At 39.2% G+C, this 22519-nt stretch overlaps 1 protein-coding gene across 1 annotated transcript in view; it reads left to right on the forward strand.

Moving 5' to 3' along the window:
• SCAPER (S-phase cyclin A associated protein in the ER) overlaps positions 1-22519 on the forward strand; it is a 444723-nt gene that overhangs the window by 358252 nt on the left and 63952 nt on the right. The window contains exon 26 of the mRNA XM_012801961.2: positions 16878-17110. Within this exon, the coding sequence (XP_012657415.1) occupies positions 16878-17110 (233 nt within the window). The remainder of the gene's footprint in view (positions 1-16877; positions 17111-22519) is intronic.

The raw sequence follows: 22519 nt of genomic DNA on the forward strand, positions 1-22519 counted from the left end.
TTTTTTTTTTTGAGACAGAGTCTCACTTTGTCGCCCTTGGTAGATCCTCTTGCCTCAGCCTCCTGAGTAGCTGGGACTACAGGTGCCTGCCACCACAATGCCCAGCTAGTTTTTAAAGACAAGGTTTCACTGTTGCTCAGGCTGATTGCAAACTCCTGAGCTCAAGCAATCCACTCACCTGTGCCTCCCAGAGTAATACGATTACAGGTATGCGCTTCCACACCAAATGGGTGCATTTTATAAATTTATTTTTAAAATATGCTCTTGTATATGCAGCAAAATGTTATCATTTGGTGAATTTAGATAAAGGTATACTTCACAGTATACTTCATTGCTGTAGGTTTAGAAAGGAAAAAATACTCTTTCCAAAGGAAGCAATGTAAAGACAGTGAATTATTGAGGGAAGCTAATGCTATACCATCTTCATAGGCTTTTGTACCTATTCTATTAAGCAATGCTGTTTTGGCCTGAAGAAGGTGCTCAAAACTGAATAAATTATGTTCACTTAAAATGTACTCTTTCCAAAGGAAGCACTGTAAAGACAGTGATTGAATTATTGAGGGAAGCTAATGCTATACCATCTTCATAGGCTTTTGTACCTATTCTATTAAGCAATGCTGAAACCTTCCTAACTCTGTATCTTAATGGGAATAACACCAAGAGATAGACTATTGACTTTCTTTCTTTACATTTTAAGTGAACATAATTTATTCAGTTTTGAGCGCCTTCTTCAGGCCAAAACATAAATAAGACATGGATGTTACAGCAGAGAATGTGGGAGGTTGGAGAATAGAAGAGGAAGGTTGGAGAAAGCTTCATTGAAAAAGTGGTGTTAGAAGCCAAAACCTAAGTCAAAATTAGACAGAGGGAGATTTCAGGGAACAGTGTTAAGTGCAAAAGCAAGAAGCATGGAAGGAAAACTTTGCACATGCTCTTAAAAATCACCAAGTAAAGGGGAAAGAAGGGCCAATTCAGCATCCTTGGACCCACTTGTCAGGAATCATAGAACATCAACAGATACGAAGAACTTTCAAGATTCTCTTGTATAGTCCTGTCAAGTTACAGTTGAGGGAGCAGAACCAGAGGTTAAATCATTCCTACAGATCCACACAGAGTCAGCGGAGGAGCCACGCTAAGACCTGTGCTTCCCACACCTTGTGTAGAGCACATGGAGGCCCTTTAACCAGCATTTACTGAATTGAATGGAACTGCCTCCCCAGAGAGGCTTCCTAGGTCAAAGGCTCTCATCTGAGGTGGGGAGTACAGGTCAAAATCTGTAGGATACTCTTTCTCAGATCATACAGCTGTCTTCTCCTTGGAGATTTGCAAGAATGGGACTTGTAAGGGGATATGTTCCCCAAATGAATATTGTGAACAAGCAAGACCAAAACTTCTTCTAAAATCATACATTTCACATACAGTTTAATATGTACTCGATAGGTCTTTTTAGAAAAATAAAGAAATGACACAACTTTGAAAACTACTTATTGCTACTTGGTAAGTCTGGCTTCTGTGTTAGATCAGATCACCCATCCCAAGACTGGCACGTTCATGTATTTCTTTCTAGTAGTTTCGTGTCTGCATGTCTTTGTCCAAACTTTCCCAGCAGTTAAGCTATCGCTTGTGAAGCTCCAGCATCAAGCTTCCTTATGTTCGTGTCCCTAGGTGCTATCCAATAGAAGAAAATGACAGCTCTCACTGGCTTCTGATCATACTTGCCACACCTTCCTGTCACAACCAAGCATCTTAAACAGCTATCTGCATCTGTTCTTTTTACTTCCACCCTTCACTTGCACTGGCCGTCCACTCCCACTCTAGTTTGGCTTTTCCTCCACGATTCCACTCAAAGTACCAAGTGCACCAGTGATTTCCAAGTTGTAAGTCTCCCCTCCTTTGGTTTATGGAAAATCTGTTTCCAGACTTTTCCTCCCATTGGGCCATTTTGAAATGTATTTCCCAGGATTCCCTTTTAAGTTGCCTTTTCCCCCCAACCTCCACCAAACTGTATAGTCTTCATAGATAGGCTTGTGTTTGGATTCACCTGTTGGCCACACACTGAGGATTCCAAGTCAGTGTCTTAATACCCACAATGTGAGATTTACCAGGCCCCAAACTGGGCATATCTTACCCTCAAATTCAGCTTATCTTCCTGTATCTTCCCTTCTAGTAAAGAACACTACCTATAAGCCACAGACCTAAGAATTATTTTGAAACTATCCTTCCCCTCAGTCCTCTTTCTTTCCATCCCCCAAATATGCAATTAGTTAGATTATTCTCCATTCCCCACTATCTTTCAGTTATAACAACACGATAGCCTTCTTCCCTGCCTTCAGTTGTGACACCTTTCACAATAGCTGTACACTGTAGTGAGTCATTTTTCAGAAGTGAAAACTACCCTCAGTCACTCCTTGCTTAAAGTCCTCCACTGGCTTAGCTCTTCTATTCAGAAGTGAGAGCCAGACCCCTTACTGAAGCATAGCAGGCCCTGTGACCCTAATAATCTCACTTCCCACTGCGCTGGCTTTTTGCAGCTTCCTCAACGTCCACCTTCTTTATTGCCATGTCCTCTTCACTGTCCCACACCACCATACCCCAGAAAGCTAAGTTGTTTTCTTCCCGTGAGACTCAGGTCATGGGTTTCCTCCTCCAGGAACACTGTTCCTTGCCCCAGTCCACACGGAGCCATGAGTTTATGTATCACCTGACACTCTAATTACATTTTACTTACCTGTGAACTCAGGAGGGCGAGAGTGTGTCGTACTCATTCACCCTTTTAAGTTTATTGCAGAGCCTAGGACATTGTATCCAAAAAGAGTGATGAAATCAACTCAATATGGGTTAAAGACTTAAATGTAAGACCGGTAACTATAAGAATACTAAAAGAAAAAAACCTGTGAAAAATTCTTCTGGACATTTATGTAGGCAAAAAATTCATGACTAAGGCCTCAAAAGTAAAAGCAACAAGAACTAAGATAGACAAATGCAACTTAATTAAACTAAAAAGCTTCTGCACAGCAAAAGAAATAACCAGCCGAGTAAACAGGCAGCCTGCAGGATGGGAAAAAATATTTGCAAACTATGCAACCAACAGGGCACTAATGTTCCAAACGTACAAGGAACTCAAACGACAGCAACAACAACAAAAATAGCCCTGTTTTTTTAAAAAGTGGGCAAAGGACATGAATAGACATTTCTCAAAAAAAGACATAGGCATATGAAAAAATGCCCAGCATCACTAATCATCAAAAAAATGCACATTAAAGCCACGGTGAGATCTCATCTTACACCAGCCAGAATGGCTATTACTAAAAAGACCGAAAATAATAGATGTTGATGAGATGTGAAGAAAAAGGACCGTTAAACACTGTTGGTGGGAATCTAAGTTAGGACAATCTCTATGAAAAAATAGTATAAGAATTTTCAAAGAACTGAAAATAGAACTATTTGATTCAGCAATCCCACTACAAGATACCAACCCAAAGGAAAAAAATCACTACATCACAAAGATGCCCGCACTCATATGCCGATTGCAGTACTATTCACAATAGCAAACATAGAATCAGCCTAAGTGTCCATCAGTGGGTAACTGGATAAAGAAAATGTGATACACAATGCAATGGAATTCAGCCATAAAAAGAATGAAATCCTGTCTTTTGCAGCAACCTGGATGGAACTAGAGGCCATTACCTTAAGTGAAACAACTCAGAAACAAAAATTCAAATAGCATATATTCTCACTTACAGATGGAAGCTAAATAATGTGTACGCGTGGACGTAGAGTGTAGAATGATAGACATGGGAGTCTCAGAAGGGGGGAGGTGTTGAGAAATTACTCAGTGGGCACCATTTACATTATTCAGGTGGTGAACACACTAAAAAGCCAGACTTCACCACTAAGCAATATATCCATGTAACAAAATTGCGTCTGTGCCCCTTAAATGTATAAAAATTAAATGATGTTTGATGAATGAAATAAATTGTTGACAACCAGTCAATACTCAACCAATATTTTCTGGTTGATTGAATTATATTGTCATTTCAAAATCAGTGTCTGAGAGTATGGGAATAACAAACTTAGTTTCTCATATACTCTCACAACACAAAATAATTCTGTGACCTTAGACTTGTGGGGTAGGGTATCCCGCCACATGCCAGGTGAATAGTCCTTCAGCAGCAAACACAATTCCAACACAAGCTATGTGGAGTTATCATCAGATCCTACAGCTTGAAGATTGATTTCCACAAGACTGTCCCTTACTTCAGAGGCCAATCACAAGCACCTGTGCTCTTGACCAGCCAACTATAAATTGGAGTTTCCACATTCCCTTAGATTTGATTGATTTTCTAGAGCAGCTCACAGAACTCAGGGAAACATTTATATTTACCAGCTTATTATAAAGGATATTACAAAAGATGATGTAGAGATGCATAGGGTGAGGTGTGGGGCAAGGGGCATGAAGCTGCCATTCCCTTCCTGGGTGCACCACCTTCCAGGAACCTGTGCCTGTTCCACTACCTGGAAGCTTCTGAAGCCTGACCTGCTAGTTTGTAGGGAGGCTTTATTGCATAGACAAGATTGAATAAATCGTTGGCCATTGGTGATTGACTTAACCTTCAGACCTTAATACACCTAACCTGAGGAATGTCATAGCTTAGCCTAGCCTACCTTAAATGTGGTCAGCACACTGAAATTTGCTTGCAAATGAGAAAAATCATCTTACACAGAGCCTACTGTATAATGAGGTGTTGACTATCTCATGTAATTTATTGTATACTATATTGAAGTTTAAAAGTAGTGATTGTAAAGGGACTTGAAGTGCAGCTTCAAGTCCAAAATAATGGACTTAACCTCTAAAACATCAGTAACTACATTAAATACAAATGGTCAACTTTGTTTCTAATAGCCAAAAATAAAAACAACTAAATGTCCTTTAATGAACAGTGGTTAACCTTATACATCCATGTTGTGGAATACTCTTCAGCACTAAAAAGTAATAAACTATTAACACATACAGCAACTTCAATGTCAAGGGCATGGTGCTAAGTGAAAAAAACAATCTCGAAAGATCTCATCTGAATGAGTCCATTTATATTACATAATCAAAATAGTAAAATTTATATAAAGATGGGAAAGATTAGTGGTTGCCAGAGGTGAGAGATGAAGGTGAGAGGTTATATGCGTGATTAAAAGGGATATTTTTGTAGTAATAAAATAATCTTCTATCTTGACTGTGGTGATGATTATACCAATTTACATATGTGATAAAATAGCACGAAACCGTATACACACATACCAGTGTCAATTTGCTGGGTTTGATCTTTTATTATACTTATAAAAATGTCACTATTGGGGAAAAAATGAATGACACATACATAGGACCACTCTTTTTTTTTTTTTTTTTGCCATTTCCTATTAATCTATACTGATTTTTAAATAGAGTTTGTTTTTTTTTTTAAACTCACACAAATGAATCCAGCTAGAACTCGCATCTCCTTGCCTCATACTCCTGTGTTCTTTCAGCACCTTGCCTTGTCATTATCGGGCTGTGCTGCTTTAGGAATCGTCTTGGGGCCTGACTAGGTGTTCAGGCAGGTGCGAGCCAGCACCCCAGATAGAACGCACATGGGGATTTTCTCACTGTGCCTCTCTCCTTTCCCGCCTAACACATTTGTCACAGTGAATTAACTTTTCTTTTTCGTTGGTCTTTTGCCATTTACTAGACTATGTTACAGAAAGCCCTAGAAATTAAATGACCTGAAAATACTTGATTATAAAAAAAATGGATCAAGAGGGAGATGCGTCCTGAAAAGTACCTCGTATCCTTTATAGGCAGTATAACTGAGCCTCTGGGATCAAAACCACTTGGGTTCAAATTCTAACTCCATAATCAACTCACTTCTAATTTTGAACAAATTACTTCACTCTAAAACTCACTTTCTATAAAATGGGGACAAATGATTTGTACTAATCTTCATAGAGTTTATATTTTACCAGTCAAGAGAAGTAGTCATCATGCATGTAACTGTGTAATTACTATCGGGATACATGCTGCAAAGAACTGTAAGATACTAGGAGAATAGAAGGGCTCCTCTGACGAAGAACTGAATCCTCAAGGATGAGTATTTACCAGGCAAAAAGTGGAGGCCAGGGGCTGATCCAGGTAAAAGCCACCAGTGAAGTGGGAAAGAGCTTGTGAAGTTTAGTGCACCTAGGGAAGGCTATTAAAGCCGGATGCTTATGAGCAAGAGGTAAAGGGAGTCAGTTTACATTAGTGAGGGACTAGAGCATGCTAGACTTCGTAGGCTAAATTTAAGATTTGGGACTTTAATCCTAAATATAGGAGGATAGTACTAAAAGATGTCAAATATGATCAGGTGTGCATAGTAAAGTCGATTAGTGGGTGTAAGTATGAATGCAGACAGATTATCAGAACAGTCTAAGAGAGAAATTATGGTCACAGGGACTGTGAGGGTGACAGTTGAAGTGGCAAGTAGAGTGATATTCAGGTTGTACAATTGATAGCATTGGATCAACTGGATATGTGGGGGCAGGAAGGATGACGCCAAAGGCTCTGGATTTTGCACCTAGAAGGATAGTAGTGCTATTTTTTGAAATAGGAAAAATTGGAAGATGATCAGGTTTATAAGGGAAGAGCCTCTTCTTATTAGGAGTTATTTTTCTATTGATGGGATTTTGAATGGCAGCTTTAAGCAAACAGGTTATTATTTAGTTTAAAATGCTAAATAATTAATTTAGGAATTCCCTGCTAATGTTGATAAGAAGCCAGGTGCAGGTGAGTGCACACACAGACACACACACCCTCTCTTTCTCACACCCTACCTACCCCTGGTTTATTAGCCATGGTGGCTTCCATTTTATAAATGGCATAGTTTGCATTTCTAAAAGAGAATGAAAGCCATTTGAGTCCGATATTCCCCAGAGTGAGTTCAGTGGCTGGCTGTGTGCATTCAGAGCCTTTGAGCTTAAGCCCTATGGTCATAGAAATCTGACTATGAGAGGCATAGAAGGCAGGCATATCAAATTCGAATAAAGCTGCCAAAGAGAGGCCATTTTTGGAGTAATAGAATCAAGATGGAGAATAATTTCAGTGGGCTGGTATTTAAGTTGAAAAAATAGCTACTGGGTACAGGGTATGGTGGTAACTAGCTTTTCTGTTGCATCAGTGGAAAGACTCAGGACCAGAGGGTCTTTACCTAAGAACAATGATTTTCAGCCAGTGGCCACCGCACACCGGTGTGCTGTGAGAGTATCTTAGTGTGCTGCAAAAATTTATAAAGAACATTAATTAAATTATTTTGAAAGAAGGTCCAAGCACAGTACATATATTCTTTTTTTTACTCTTTTTTTTCTTAATTGACATAATTTAAGTGTGCCATGGAAGTTTAACTATAGGTTCAGGCATGCTATGAAATAAAAAGGTTGAAAAGTCATACTATATAGTTAGATGGTGTTCAGAACAAGAGGGTGATAGTCCCTGTATAGAGAGTAATCTGGAGGGTAAACAGACCAGAAACCACGCCATGTATGAAATAAATGTATGCATATTTATCTCTCAGTTGCATGAGAGATACTGTGAAATTCTGAACAGCTCTCCTAGGGAAACAGAAGCAATCCTGTTCTCATTGCCACCGAGGAAAGAGAAGGCTAATGACCACTGGATTGGCAAGGGTCCATAGGGCTAGGGGCAGGAAAAGACACTGATTTAAACACAGTAAACAGTTAGAATTCTTTAAAATTGGAAAGGCCTGCCTTGGTGCGTGATTGATGAGCATTCTGTGGCTGAAGATGTCAAACCGACATAAAGGAAGCCCTTTGTTGTTGGGGAGAATAAACTAGATAATGACCATCACGGGGCTTTTCAACTCTTAAAAGAGTCTCTGATCTTCTCAGTTCTTCAAGGTCCTCCCTCTAGGATAGCAAAGGTGTTATTATTTTTTTTTTACTCCAGTAGTTTCACTGCTTAACTGTTTTCTCTCTGGCATCAGTTTATCTGCTTCCATCTCCTTTTTCTTTGGTTTTTGACATTTCCTAGTATTTGCCTATGTTCCTATAGAGGTTACTTGGATAAATTCATCATTATTAATAAAGACCTACAGAACTGTAGAATTTGAGAATTAAAAGAGGCCTCAGAGATTAACCAGTTCAGCCTCATACAAGGAAAGGTGGTGTTGGGGGTAAATCAGCAAACAGGAGTCCGATGCCCTGACCTCATCGTATCATGTAAGGTATCAGCTCTCGGATTCTGTTTTTCCATTTGCATAATGGAGTTAATAATAGATATATTAGAGGGCTTCTGTAAACACTTAATGTAAGGAATATGTATAGAGGTACCTAGCTCACCATCTTAAATAGACTCTCAATAGCTGTGAGTGAAAGCTGAATGCCCTCGTTTTATAGACGAGGAATGGGAGACACACAGGTCACGCTGTTACTAGTGGCTGAGCTAAAATAGGACGGTGGCCTCCCAGCTGGGTCCCAGGGCAGTGCTGTTAGCACACCAAAGCTACTTTGTCAGCACCTTAGTAACTACTCATCCTCTCATTGATCGAATATTTAGGCACTGAAACTACAAATTGTAGCTCACAATGTAGTAGGAAAGACAGATAAGAAACATTGAAAACATGTGATGCATGTGCTACAGTGAACAGGAATGGGGTGTTCCAAGCATCGTGACATTAGGACATACACTATAAAACGTGCTGGCATTTTATTTTGTTAGGATTTGACTACATAAAATATGAAAACAGAAACTCAAAGGCCTAAATATGTTAGAAAGGATAATGATATTTAGGATAAATTATAATGTCTTCATTAATATTGCCATGACATTATTTGTAAGATTAAACAAAGGAGAAAATTTAAGAAAAGATGTTAAAAAACTGTTAGCCGTTCCTATGTAGTTTCCTTGTGTATTTTCAAGCCAAATAAATATTTGAGATAAATATCTTTTAGCAGTTCTATTTTTACTGCATAATATAATTTGGGGCATAGATGTCTTATAAAATATCACAGTCAGAAAGACTGTTGTGCATTTAATGACAGAGTAGCTATTGGAAATAAAATGATGCCAGCAATGTCGGCATCTGTACCTGCTGCTGGAGCCTTCCGCATCTTCTGCCTTCTTTTTTTCTGTACTCTGACACTGCTGAGAGTTTTCTAAATCTCCCATTGGTTCTCAGTGAACTTAATTCACATTCTGACCATTGTGAACATACTGCACAACTGGGAGAATACATTAAACCCAGCTTCAGAATGTGAAAAGTTAGTTGTGTCGATTTACCTCTCATTACCAATTTAATTTTCTCTCTCATGGAATCCTGTTACAGAACAATAGGGTTATACTACTAATAATGAAAGCATCTTTCTTTATTGCAAACAAGAATGTAGCGAGTATTCGTATTCGGAATCACTTTGGTGCTAGGAGGTAGTGGGAGGAAAGCAGCATGAGCTTGGCTTTTTAAAGTAATAATGACAGTCTATTTAATTATACTCAAAACTTTTGCCTGAGGGCTTGGTCCTGTAAATGTTGGATTTCTTTCTGGAGTAGATTTAGAGAATCTTAGCCAGTATTTACTCCAGCCCTAACAGCTTCTATATCCTCAGCAAGGTTCCTTCCTCCGCTGGACCTTGGTTTCCCCAAAGCTAAAATGAAAAGATTTGATTATAAGGTTCTTTTTATATCTAAAACTATATGAAATATCTACAGATTTTAAGAAGGCCAAATACCTTTTGAAGGGAAAGGGAATATTTGCAATAAGATTATGTACCTGAAATCACCTTGTAATTTGCTGCCATTATAAGAATAAGGTAATGACCACACTAGTATATTCTATAGAAATATACTAAAGGAAATACCTTTCATCTATTTGAAAAAAGAATATGGTTTCAGATTTCTGCCTCAGAGGTGACAGATTTAAAAGGGCCAAAAGCTACAGAGCCTGTCTTTTCCTAGGCCAGGCTTGGTGTACACCAGCAGGTGGTAGTTACAAGCATTGCTGCATACTTGGAAGGTAACCTTCCCCTGCCCTCCACAGACCACCCACCCCAGTCAGGAATGTGTTCCAACTTAGGTAAGCCAGGTGTACAATAGAGCAGGGCAGGGGGATGGGAGGATGTTGCTTAGACACCTTCCTAAAGGACAGGCCCCTGGAATGACAGTGTGCCCTTGGCCCAACAGCTGTACTAGAAGTAAGTTCAAACTCAAGCATTGGTCTATATGCAGAAATCAGAACTCACGTAAGTCTGTAACTCATCTATTAAAGTTGCCCTCAAAGAACAAATTGTTCACAAGTTATTTTACCTCTGGCAAGTAATAGTGATACCCACTAAGAAAGAGACCAGTGCAGTATACTGCTTTGAATAGAGTATAGATCCCTTCTCCTTAAAGTTTCTTTTTATTCAATCCCATTTTTAAGACTAGAAAGAGCCTTTTTGTCTCACTAAAGATTAACCCCTCCTAACCTTAATTCTGGCAATTTTGAAATTCATTTCTAAATGAAACTTTGGTTTCTATTAAATTGCTATAAAATAATTAAACCCAGCAAAAGAAAAATCTATACATGGTACAAAGGGACAAGGAGAATTTCTGTGACCATTAGAATAAAACAGTGTCCTATGAAGACCAGAAAACACACCACCATAAGTTGCAAGCAAAAGAATGCTATTCTCAGCAAGGGCCAATACTAAATGAGGGATTTAGAAAAATTTATTTTCTATGAAAAACAATGATGAGGTGATTAAATTTTATGTATAGCTCATTGAGACTATTAAGAAAAAAGAAAGATCACAGTGAAATGACTGAACACAACTGTTCCATGTAGAAAAGACCTATAGACCCAAGTCTGAGATCCCAGTATGCATCCAGCAAGCCCAACAAGGAGGGTGTGACTCCTCCCTGACCATAAGGATTCTTTGTACAACTGCTACATTGTTATAGAGGTTTTTCAATTTTTGTTTACTTTATAAGAAACTGACACAATGGTGTTTATAAAACTAAGCACAAAGCCCCAGTTAGAGCTAGGCATGGTAGCTCATGCCTATAATCCCAGCACTTTGGGAGGTTGAGGTAGGAGGAGTGCTGGAGGCCCGGAGTTTGAAACCAGCTTGAACAACATAGCAAGATTCCATCTCTCAAAAAAAAAAAAAAAAAAAAAATAGCTGGGCATGGTGGCACATGCCTGTAGTGCCAGTTACTCAGGGGTCTGAGGTAGGAGGATCACTAAAGTCCAAAAGTTCAAGGTTGCAGTGAACTGTGATCCTACCACAATATTCTAGCTTGGACAAGAGAGTGAAACCGGGTCGGCGCCTATAGCTCAACCAGCTAAGGCACCAGCCACGTACACCTAAGGTGGCGGGTTCGAATCCCCAGCCCGGACCCGCCAAACAACAATGATAGCTGCAACCGCACGGCGTTGTGGCGGACGCCTGTGGTCCCAGCTACTTGGGAGGCGGAGGCAGGAGACTCGCTTGAGCCCAGGAGTTGGAGGTTGCTGTGAGCTGTAATGCCATGGCACCCTACCCAGGGGGACGGCTTGAGGCTCTGTCTCAAAAAAAAAAAGAGAGTGAAACCCAATCTCTAAAAATAAATAAAAAGGCCCAATGAGATAGAAAATCAAAAGTTATCAACTATGAACAGAAAATATAAGGATAGTGTGAAAATATATATCTCATTTACATTGAGCTGATTTTCTTGGGGTGGATTAAGAAGTAGCATTTGGTCCCCAAACCACATTATAGTTTCTGAATAATAAGGTTAGTATTTTTACCCAGAATTATCGCAACAGCCCTTAAATATTTTCTTACTCTTTTGGCCAAGAGTATAGCTTTTGTGGAATTCATGGTTTTTTAATGAAAGAGACATCAGTAAGGCAGTGTTTAGCCTGTGACCAATTTTCACCTCCTCCACCAGAGACAAAGAATCTTCAGTAAAAGAGATACCCAGTGGGAGGGAGTCATTTTGGGGTGAGGCAAAGCACATGGGCCTTAGAGTCTTCCATCAGCTCAGGTCTAAGCCTCAGCTCTTGCACTACTGTCTGTGAAGCTTGTTGGTGGGTATCTCTAAACTTTGGTTTCTTAGTCCAGGAAAACTTAAGATAAGGTAAGGGAAATTCTTAAGACTCTAGCACCTTTCCTTCCCAGTCCCCATAATTTAACCTTCTCCTGATACCTTAAGGTTGTCATTTTGAGAGTCAGCAGTAAACACTGATTTGTTGTAAAGAATAACTTCATAGGAAATGAAGATGAGTGAGTCTAACTGTCCCCATGTTGCCATGCCATTGCATTCATATCTCTGTCTTGCCTTGTGTCTCCAGAATTAGGGTCACATTTTGCTACTGCCTACCTCCAAAAGGGTCATGGCTTTTCTGTTCTATAAACCAAGAAATCACAAATTATAGTTTTGTAAAATCAGAGTCTATAGGGTCTGATTGAAAGCCTAAGGATGCTTTTGTCTCCTCTCCCTTGGCCATGTACATGTGAAATATTCAAATCTTAGATGAACAGGTGATTAAATAAATGACATTAGTTTGGGTATCTCAGAAGTCTTTTTTATTTCTTCTGGATTATCAACTATATTCTTAGAAGATGCAATTACTGGCTGGGCACTGTGACTCTTGCCTGTAATCTGAGCTGTCTGGGAGGCTGAGGCGGGTAGATTGCTTTAGCTGAGGAGTTTGAGACCAACCTTAGCAAGAGTGAAATCCCTTCTCTACTAAAAATAGAAAAACTAGCCAGGTGTTGTGGCAGGCACCTGTAGTCCCAGTTACTCAGAAAACTGAGGCAAGAGGATCACTTGAGCCCCCAAATTTGAGGTTGCTGTGAGCTGTGATGCCAGGGCACTGTACTCAAGGCAACAGAGTAAGACTGTCTTCAAAAAAAATGCAATTACTGGATAAAACACTAGATACATGAAAAATTGCTGAAGACACACCATGCATACATGCATAATGTTTGACTTTAAACATGTCATGATGAAAAGCAGTGCAAAGTTGTGGGAAAAAAGGAATATGAAAATTTGTGATGAATGAAGAACCTTGACATTACCCAGAAATATATTACTCATATTCGAAATATATTACTCATATTCTTTCTGTCATGTGAAAAAGAAAGTTGTGTCATTAGAGGATTTATTGAGTTAATCTTAAAATGTGGCCAACTGAACACATAAATTGCATTCTGTCTATCCAGAGGCCCCACTAACATTTTAGTAAATACATAAAGTCGTAAACCCTTAAGGAAAGCACAGGAAGGAAAGAAAAGCCAATATTTTTAATCTAGAAAGCAGATGATTAAGAAACAGTTACCTAAAAGCTAAAGCCTAACCTAGGAGGAAAAAGAATAGCAGGAGAAAATTTGTGCCACGGAACCCCAGAAGGCCCCAGAATCAGAGTTACTGGCTATCTCAGAAAATAAGGGTACAAGTAGGGCTGTAAAGAGGAAAACTGATTGAAAGTCTACATGTAAGAGGCAGTTAGATGCCCTAGGATGAGGTGACCAGACGTCCTGCTTTTAAACAATTTGTCCCGCATCCTGTGGCATTTTTAAAAAGTCCCGACTTTTGGAAAGAGTGCACAACAAGCTAGGGGACAGCGGGACAACAGGAAGGAAATATACGGTTTTCAGCTGCTGAAAAGGTTAATGTAACTCCATTTGGGAATGAAAAGGTTAATGTAACTTCATTTGGAAATGAAAAGGCTAATGTAAACTCCCTACTCCCCTCCTGGGCAAGGTCGCCCAGGTGGACCAGTGCTCTACTCCTTTGAGCCACAGGCACTTCCCTATACATAATTTTTAAAAAATGTATTATATTTGTAAATTGTACTTATGTTGAAGTTTAAAAAATATATATATTAACAATACTATTTTTGCATTCTATGAAATTTTTTGTTGCTCCATATAGACCAAATTCTTAATTAAGAACCACCCCTCCACCCCCGTCAATGATGTCTCAGTTTACCAATGTTAAAATCTGGTCACCTTACCCTAGGACCCACCTGCCACATGTGTATATAGAGCCAAATGACTGCCCATCCTCTACCCTCATGGAAGACACTAGCTTGAAGCAGACTTCTCTGGACACAGGCACTATAGGCACAGCCATACAAAAACAGAATGATTCAGAGAACATCTGTCCAGAACAGTGAGACACTCAGCCCCCTTCTCCTGTGAACTTCTGAGAAACAGGCACCCTCTTACAGACTCCAGGTTTGGAGGATACAGGATTGCACTCTATATAGGGAAATTGTCTGTCCCAGGAGAACAAACTATAAATATTGAAAGTTGGGATTCTACACCATGGAAAAGCTGAGCCTCTGCCTCGTCACCAAAGTTGAAGCCCCTCCCACAAAGTTTGTATCCAACTTGGGTTTAAATCCAGATTGTGATATACTGATTAATGTATCTGTTCATCTAAAACAAAAAAACCGAAGATTACCACATAAATGAGGAAAGCCTTCAATCTGGAGTCCAGAGAAAGAACTTAAAGGAAACAGACCATGCAAGAAATGAAAGAAAATCTTTTCAAAAAGTATAATTTCACAAAAATGCAAAGCTACTGTATCCTTGTACAGTACCTATTTATACCCTTATGAACTAAAAACAAGATACTACAAAAACAAGACATACAGGGAGCCAAAAAGAGCTCTTAAAAATATAATTGATGGGCTTGTCACCTGTCACTCAGTGGTTAGGGCACTGGCCACATACACCAGGGCTGGTGGGTTTAAACCCATCCCAGGCCAGCTAAACAAAATGACAATTCCAACCAAAAAATTAGCCAGGCATTGTGGTGGGTGCTTGTAGTCCCAGTTACTTGGGAGGCTGAGGCAAGAGACTAATTTAAGCCCAAGAGTTGGCAGCTGCTGTGACCTGTGACACCACGGCACTCTTCCAAGGGAGACATAGTGAGACTCTGTTTCAAAAAAAAAAATTAAAAAATATATATATTTTAAATCCAAAGAAGTAGAACATAAGACAAAAAGGTGAAAAAAAATAGGAGAAAAAATATATATAAAAAAATTAGAAGCTGGGTCCAGATTTAAAATCCACCAGAGAAAATGAATGGTAGGAAATTAACAAATAATGCAAGAAATTTTCCCAGAAATGAAACATACGACTTTTAAGTTTAAAATATTGCTGCACAATAAATGAAAAAATGCCTTATACCAAGGTGCAAGAAATCAGGGATAAGAAGTTCCTAAGTCTCCAGGGAGGAAAGTACAGGGCAGATACTAAACATTATGAATTAGAGTAGACTTCTCAACAGCAGTGTTTGAAGTAGAAAACAATGACGCAGTCCTTAAAACTAAAGGAAAATTAGTTCCAAACAAGAATTTTATATCAACCATACTACAGTCAAGTGTAAGGATAGAATAAAGATATTTTCAGAAACTCAAGATCTCAAAATGTTTCTTCCCATACACTCTTTCTCAGGAAGTTGCTAGAATTTATCCTAAAACAAAATTAGAGAATTATATGGGAAGAAAAAGAAGACATAGAATCTGAGAAATAAGGGCCATCTAATCCAGAGGAAGGATGAAAAGGATCCAGGGGCAAGCTCAAAATGAGAGCTGTGTAGTAGGCCTGGAGAGCCACCAGTCCATAGTAGAGCAGGAGGATGGCAGATTTCAGGAAGAATGAATATCCCCACTGTGGGAAGAAAAAGAATCAACAATTCCTGATGTGTTTGAACTTGAGAGGAAATTTCATTTTAACCAGAAAGAATGACGATGAATTAATGATACATAACTAGGAAATTCAAGTATGAAAAAAAGGTTATCTCAGTGAAACCACAGATGTGGATAAGAAAGTAAATAGAATCATTTGTTAAATAGATTAGTTATAAATATTTGCATAGTGATAATGGGGAAAACAGTATGATTACAGTCAGTAGTGCTGTATACCTCGTATTCTGATTCTCTTTTTCCCAGTACATAATCGGATGAAATTTCCTGGATCCTTTGTGGTTGAGTTGGACTATGTAACTAGTTCTGGCCAATAAGTTGCTAGTGTTCATAAAGATCCTCCTTCTGGATCCAACTAATCTCTTACTTCTCTATCTTTGATAGAATTAGTATAAGAGTGAAAATGAAGCAAATGCTGGTTGTTGCTAAACAGGTGTATTTGTGGCGTGTAATAGTTTAAAAAGCTAAATATTTTTCCATTCTTCTTACTTAAACTTCATAGTAGTCCTGGGAGGTGGGGAGATAGAGAAGGCAAGGAATTTGTCTCGGTCATACAGCCACAGAGTCAGAATTCAAGCCCAGATTCTGGCTCCAAGCCCCAACTTTTAATGACCACATTATTTCCTGTAAATTATGTATAAAGAGAGCTGGATGTAACCATATGTACAGCCCTAGGAAAATACCTATTTTGCCATTTTTTAATAAGAAATGCAAATTTAACCCTATCAAAGGAACTTAGATATTTTTAAAATTCACTCCAACAAGAAACAATGCTGTCAGTTTATCATTTGGTTTGTTCTTGAGTTGATAGAAATTTCTAATGTAATTCATTCAATTAAATAAATATTTATTGAATATTTACTGCATGCCTATACATGTAGTTAAAGTTTTATGTGCATTAGCTCATTTAATCCCACAAGAACTCTGTGATAGACGTACTGTTATTATCCTGTTAGAGAAATTAGAGTTTAGAAATAGTAACCTTCCCCAAGGTCACCCAGGTAGTGAGGGCAAAGCTGAGATTTGAACTAGCCATCTAACCTGAGAGCCAACACTCTGGAACATGTAAGATTGTCACCTATAGAATTTCAATTTATGATTCCATCAATGTTCTAAATCTTCTCTGTGTTTGGTGGTTTTATTTAAACACATGTACTGTACTTTTTTCCCCTCTAGGTTTATGTTCCAGATAAAAATAGTGCTATTTTGGGAAGAAATACAAATAAACAAGTTTTTGAAGGCTTGACAAATGGACTTCTCAAAGTCAGTGCTGTGGTTTTTAGCTGCCTGATTGCCAATCGACCAGATGGAAACAGCCGGCCAACTACACCAAAAATATCAACACAGGAAATGAAAAACAAACCCTCGCAAGGTGATGCTTTTAACAGTCGAGTTCAGGACCTTATCAGGTAAAATGGCTAGATTTCTTAAAACTTTATTCTTTATTTTAAAAAATTAAGATAATTTAAATCTGAGGGCGCAAGTGGTTCTTGCAACACTGTAGAGAATTCCCAGTAGAGAATCAGGAATACCTTGTAAATTTCTCTCAGATTTATCACCTTCACTCTGTCACCACTTCCCTACCCCAGTTGTTCAGGCTTTCTTCCAATAGCAGGCAATGCATCTGTCTCTCCACCACCTTTGTATGAATCAGTTCATTTTTCTAATTATAAAAGTAATATGGGCTCAGTGACAAAAACAATTTAGAAAACACCAAAGAGCCCAATGTATTTTTTTAAAAACACATTTTTTAAAGGAAAGGGAAGGAAAATTCTCTTAATTAAAAGCAATATAGTTGCATCTCAGCTCTCTTGATATTTAGATATGTGATATTAAAATATATGTTAGAGTCTTTACAACTTTCTTGATATCCACTCTTGCCAACTCAAGGAATTTATGAGAATTCCCCTATCTCAGTTTATCTCTGGTTATAAATTTGGTTCAGACTTAAAACAACAAATAATAGTCACCATTTATGGAGTTGTCATTACATGTAGCAGAAGCTTTGCAGCCCTGTAAGTATAGGATTTCTAATGCAGACTTTGTAGGTGAGGAAATTGCTCAGAGAGGTTAAGTGCTTTGCTCAAAGTTGTATAATAAATAAAATAAAGGTACATAGGACACCTGAGACTGGAACTCACATCTAGCTGGGCTCCCAACACCTGTGTTCTTTCTACTACGCAAATGCAGCAATTTCTGACACCTGTTAAACGCCAGCCCTGCTTCCTTCTAAGGCGACCTTTTCTCCAGGGAAATTTACTCCTACTTTGGCATCTGCACTCATTTTCCCTCATGAATTTTGAATCAGGTAGGACACTTAATTTCCCAACAGGGTTCCATCTGGTGTTAAAGTTACCTGTTCCACGTCCTGGGGTCTGCACTGATCTCGGGCTCCCCAAACCTGTGCAATTGGTTGCTCTGAAGCTTCTGGCAGGTTAGGCGGACGCTCCCCTCTGCATTGACTTCCTTTGCATAAATTTTTCCGGCCTCTTGTAGCACTTTCTTGGGAGCAGTTGTTTCATTCAGTATCTTCTTACCCTTGATTACTTTGTTCACTTATCCCTCCCATCTGCCTGCCCCCTCTCCCCAAGTATATTTATTGCTGGAGAGCACCAGGCCCTCTGGGTCTACAACCATTTATCTTACCGCACTTGACTTTTACCCTCCCTGGCCTTTCTCTCAGTTGCTTGATCCCATTCAATTCCCCATGTCCTCTGGTCACTGGGGAACTTAGCCTTCTCTGCTGATAAATGCCATTATGTCCTGGCATTCTCCCTTGGGCTACCCTGTGATGCAGCAACCCTGCATTCTTGTCACCCAGACAACTGAGTCACATGCCTCAGATGTGATGAGGCAGAAGATCCAGCCAAATGCTCATTGCAATTCCATTGGGCCTTCCAGGGGAAAATGCACACATTTTCCTATATATACATGTGTTGTTATAGTCACCAAATCCTTCTTGAAGGAAGATGTATTGAGGTGAATAATAGCAGTTGTAATCTGCCAAACTAAAAACTAAACTCATGCGACTTAAAAAGGATGATTGACAACTGTAGTACTTCAGAACAAAACTATGCCCATCTTTCTGATTTAAACCACTGGGGGTGAATGTAGTTTCTTACAGACACTGTGTTGTTAGGTGTCCTGATGCCTGTGTGGAGCCTCACACCACGCCTCCCAGCGTAGCACGTACAACATGCTTAGTCATTTCCACACTTGCTGTCTCACCTTCCCAGATACGAGCTGACAAGAAATCTCACTCTACTCCCAGTTACCACCTGCACACTTTCGTCAGCTGTGAATTCGAGTGGAAAGGGTTCTGGTACAGTCTTTGGAGTTGTTCTCTGGCCTTTATCCCTGATGTAGAACTGTAGCAGACCCTGAAAGCTGTCCCTCCCTTCTCCTCAGCAGGCATAGGGGAGGTGGGAAGGTATCTGAGAGAGATGAGATAGTGTTTATTCTTATTACTTTACATAGGCCAGTCAAGTTTTGACATCTAAGGGATTCTTAGAAAATATATTTTTTATTTATTTCTCACTCTGTCACTTGGGCTGGAACTCCTAGGCTCAAGTGATCCTTCCACCTCAGCTTCTCAAGTAGCTAGGAGTACACATTGCTAATTTTTTCTTTTTTTTTTTGAGACAGTCTCAAGCTGTCACCCTGAGTAGAGTGCCATGGCATCATAGATCACAGCAACCTCAAACTCTTGGACTTAAGTGATTCTCTTGCCTCAGCTTTCCAAGGTAGCTGGGCCTACAGGTGCCGGCCACAATGCCTGGCTATTTTTGTTGTTGCTGTTGTTGTAGTTGTCATTATTGTTTGGCAGGCCCGGGCTGGATTCAAACCCACCATTTTTTCTCTGAGCTTTATTATTTCCTTCTGCCAATTTTGAGTTCAGTTTTGTTTTTGTTTTTTTAGGTGCTTGAGGTACATTGTTAGGGTATTAGGAGTCCTTCTTTTTTGATGTAAGATATAAACTTCCCTTGTAGCACTGCTTTTGCTTTGTCCCATAGATTTTGGTATTATGTGTTTCCATGCTCGATAGTCTCAAGGAATTTTTTAAATTTTCCTTGACCCATTGGATGGTCAAGGAGCATGTTGTTTAATTTCCATGTATTTGTAAAGTTTCCAAAGTTTTTCTTGTTGTCGATTTCTAGTTTTATATCATTGTGGTCAAAATAAACACTCAATATTACCTTTGTCTTCTTAAATTTGTTAAGACTTGTTTTGTGGCCTCATACATAGGTCACTACAAAAGTTTTGAGACAGGCCATTTTATGGTCCATTATTTCACTCCAAAGAAACAGTCAACAGTGTCCTTTCTGAGTCACCCACCCAAGTTCCAACTTGCTTGGCTCATCGGTGTTGCTGGGAGGGCTTCATTTGTTTCCATCCATGCAGGTTTTATGTTTATATAAATGATTATACGTTTATATAAGTGATTTTTGTGTATCTCAGAACTGTTGTAATGACCCATGTATATGACCTGTCCTGGAGAATGTTCTGTGTGTAACTGAGAAACATGTGTATTCTGCAGCTGTTAGTGAAATATTCTGTAAATGTCTGTTAGGTCCATTTGATCTGTGGTGCAATTTAAGTCTGATGTTTCTTTGTTGTTTTCCCGTCTAGATGATCTAGCCATTGTTGAAAGTGGAGTATCGAAATTGCCTAGTATATCATCTTGCCTCCCTTCAGATTTAATATGTGCTTTATATGTGTTTCTGGTGTTCAGTGTTGAGTGTCTATGTAGTCACAATTGTGACATCTTGTTGAATTGATCCCTTCATCTTCATATAATAACCTTCTTTGTCTCTTCTGACTGCTTTAAGTCTATTTTATCTGATATAAGCATATTTATTCCTGCTAGCTTTGGGTTTCTGTTTGCATGGAATGTCTCAGAACAGCAGTGCAAAAGTGAAGAACAACTGAATCTGTCAAAATCAAGAGCTGCTATGTCTATCAAAATCAAGAACTGTACCAAACCATTTGTGCTGTTCAGTCTAGTATCTGGCGCAGGCATCAGGACGGTACCCCATTACATCAACTAGATTTGTGTACCCCAAAATCAGACGCCTCAAAGCCTATCTCTGACCCTCTAAAATACTTTCCTAAGCCAAGTGTCTTTATGACCACCCCTTGTAAATGTAAAAGTACACTTCATTTTTACCTTCTAGATTTAAAGTTTAGATAAACACATAGCCAGTAGTAGTTACTGTGCTGGACAACATAATTCTATGCTCGTAATTGTTTCTAGTTCTAACAGCTGCTAAGAGGGGAGTGTTAAAAAATCTTCAGCTATTGGGCAGTGCCTGTGTCTCAGTGGGTAGAGCACCAGCCCCATATTCCAAGGGTGGTGGGTTTGAACCCGGCCCCCGCCAAACTGCAACCAAAAAATAGGTGAGCGTTGTGGCGGGTGCCTATAGTCCCAGCTACTCCGGAGCCTAAGGCAAGAGAATCACCTAAGCCCAAGAGCTGGAGTTTGCTGTGAGTTGTGACGCTATGGCACTCTACCAAGTACAACAAAGTGAAACTCTGTCTCTAAAAAAAAAAAAAACACTTCAGCTCTGATTGTGGATTTGTCTCCATTTGATTAGTTAAGCTTTGCTTTCTGCACTTTGAAGCTCTGTTATTATATACCCAGTTTGAACTGTTGCATCTTCCAGGTGAAATGGCTTTTTAGCATCATTTCTCTTTGTGTTAAGTACGCCTTGTTTTGAAGTCTAGTTTATTTACTATTATCAATATGCCACACCCAATTTCTTTCATTTACTCTTTGGTCTTTTTCCATCCGTGACAGATCTTTTTCCTTCAGACACTTTAAAGAGATCACTTTTTTGTCTTCTGCTTCCATTATTCCTATAAGAAATCAGCTTTTATTCATGTCATTTGTCCCTTGTATGCTTCCTTTTCCCTTCCGCTGCTTTCAAGGTTTTTTTCTTTATGTTTGAGTTTGGGTGATTTGACAGTGATCTGTTCAGTGTAATTCCCTTCGTATTTGTTCTGCTTGAGGTTTACTGAGTCGTTTGAACCTGTAACTTGTTTTCTACCAAAACAGAAATCTATTTTTTAAATATTTTTTTACAAAGAAAACTCCAGGTAACATGGATACCTGTAAATTTTTTGAAACATTTCAGGGAGAAATAATATTAATCACGAACAGATTCTCTCAAAGGAGAAGAGAGAATACCCACCAGCTTGGCATTTAAAAAAAAAAAAAAAAGCTCACTATAAAAGGGTAACATTTCATGACCAAGTGACTTTATTCTAGGATGTGAGGTTAGTTTGTAACATTTAGAAATCATATTAACTTGCCAAGAACATAAAAGGTCAGAGATGTTTCCCTTTCAGCAAGCTAACAGGTTAGCTTGCCACAGTCTCATGGATACTACAAAAGACACAAGACTCCTGGGTTGTGTGAGAGCTGAGGAGACCTCACATGCTTAGGAAGCCCCAGTGTTTACAATGGGCCAGGATTAGACCTGTTCAACTTTTGCTCAGAAGTAGCTATTATCTTTATTATACTGGACAGCCAACAAACCTTCTCTTTGCTCTAACAGAAGACACCGTCTCTAAGATCATTCTCTACCTCGTGAAGGATTATCTCCTGACAATGACACCCTCCCCCCCCCCAAAGAAAGGAAACTACAGTGGAACCTCCATAGTTGACCACCTCCTTAAGTCGACCTAACATTCATAGGCCAGACATGCACTCCATGTATCAGTACAGGAGGCCTAGTTCCTTATTTGACCACCTCCACATCTTGACCAATTTGTTACGGTCCCTTGGGTAGTCACCTTGCAGAGAGTCTACTGTATAT

Source organism: Otolemur garnettii, unplaced genomic scaffold, assembly GCF_000181295.1.
Source record: "Otolemur garnettii isolate 467f Iridium unplaced genomic scaffold, OtoGar3 scaffold00011, whole genome shotgun sequence".
Lineage (NCBI taxonomy): Eukaryota > Metazoa > Chordata > Mammalia > Primates > Galagidae > Otolemur > Otolemur garnettii.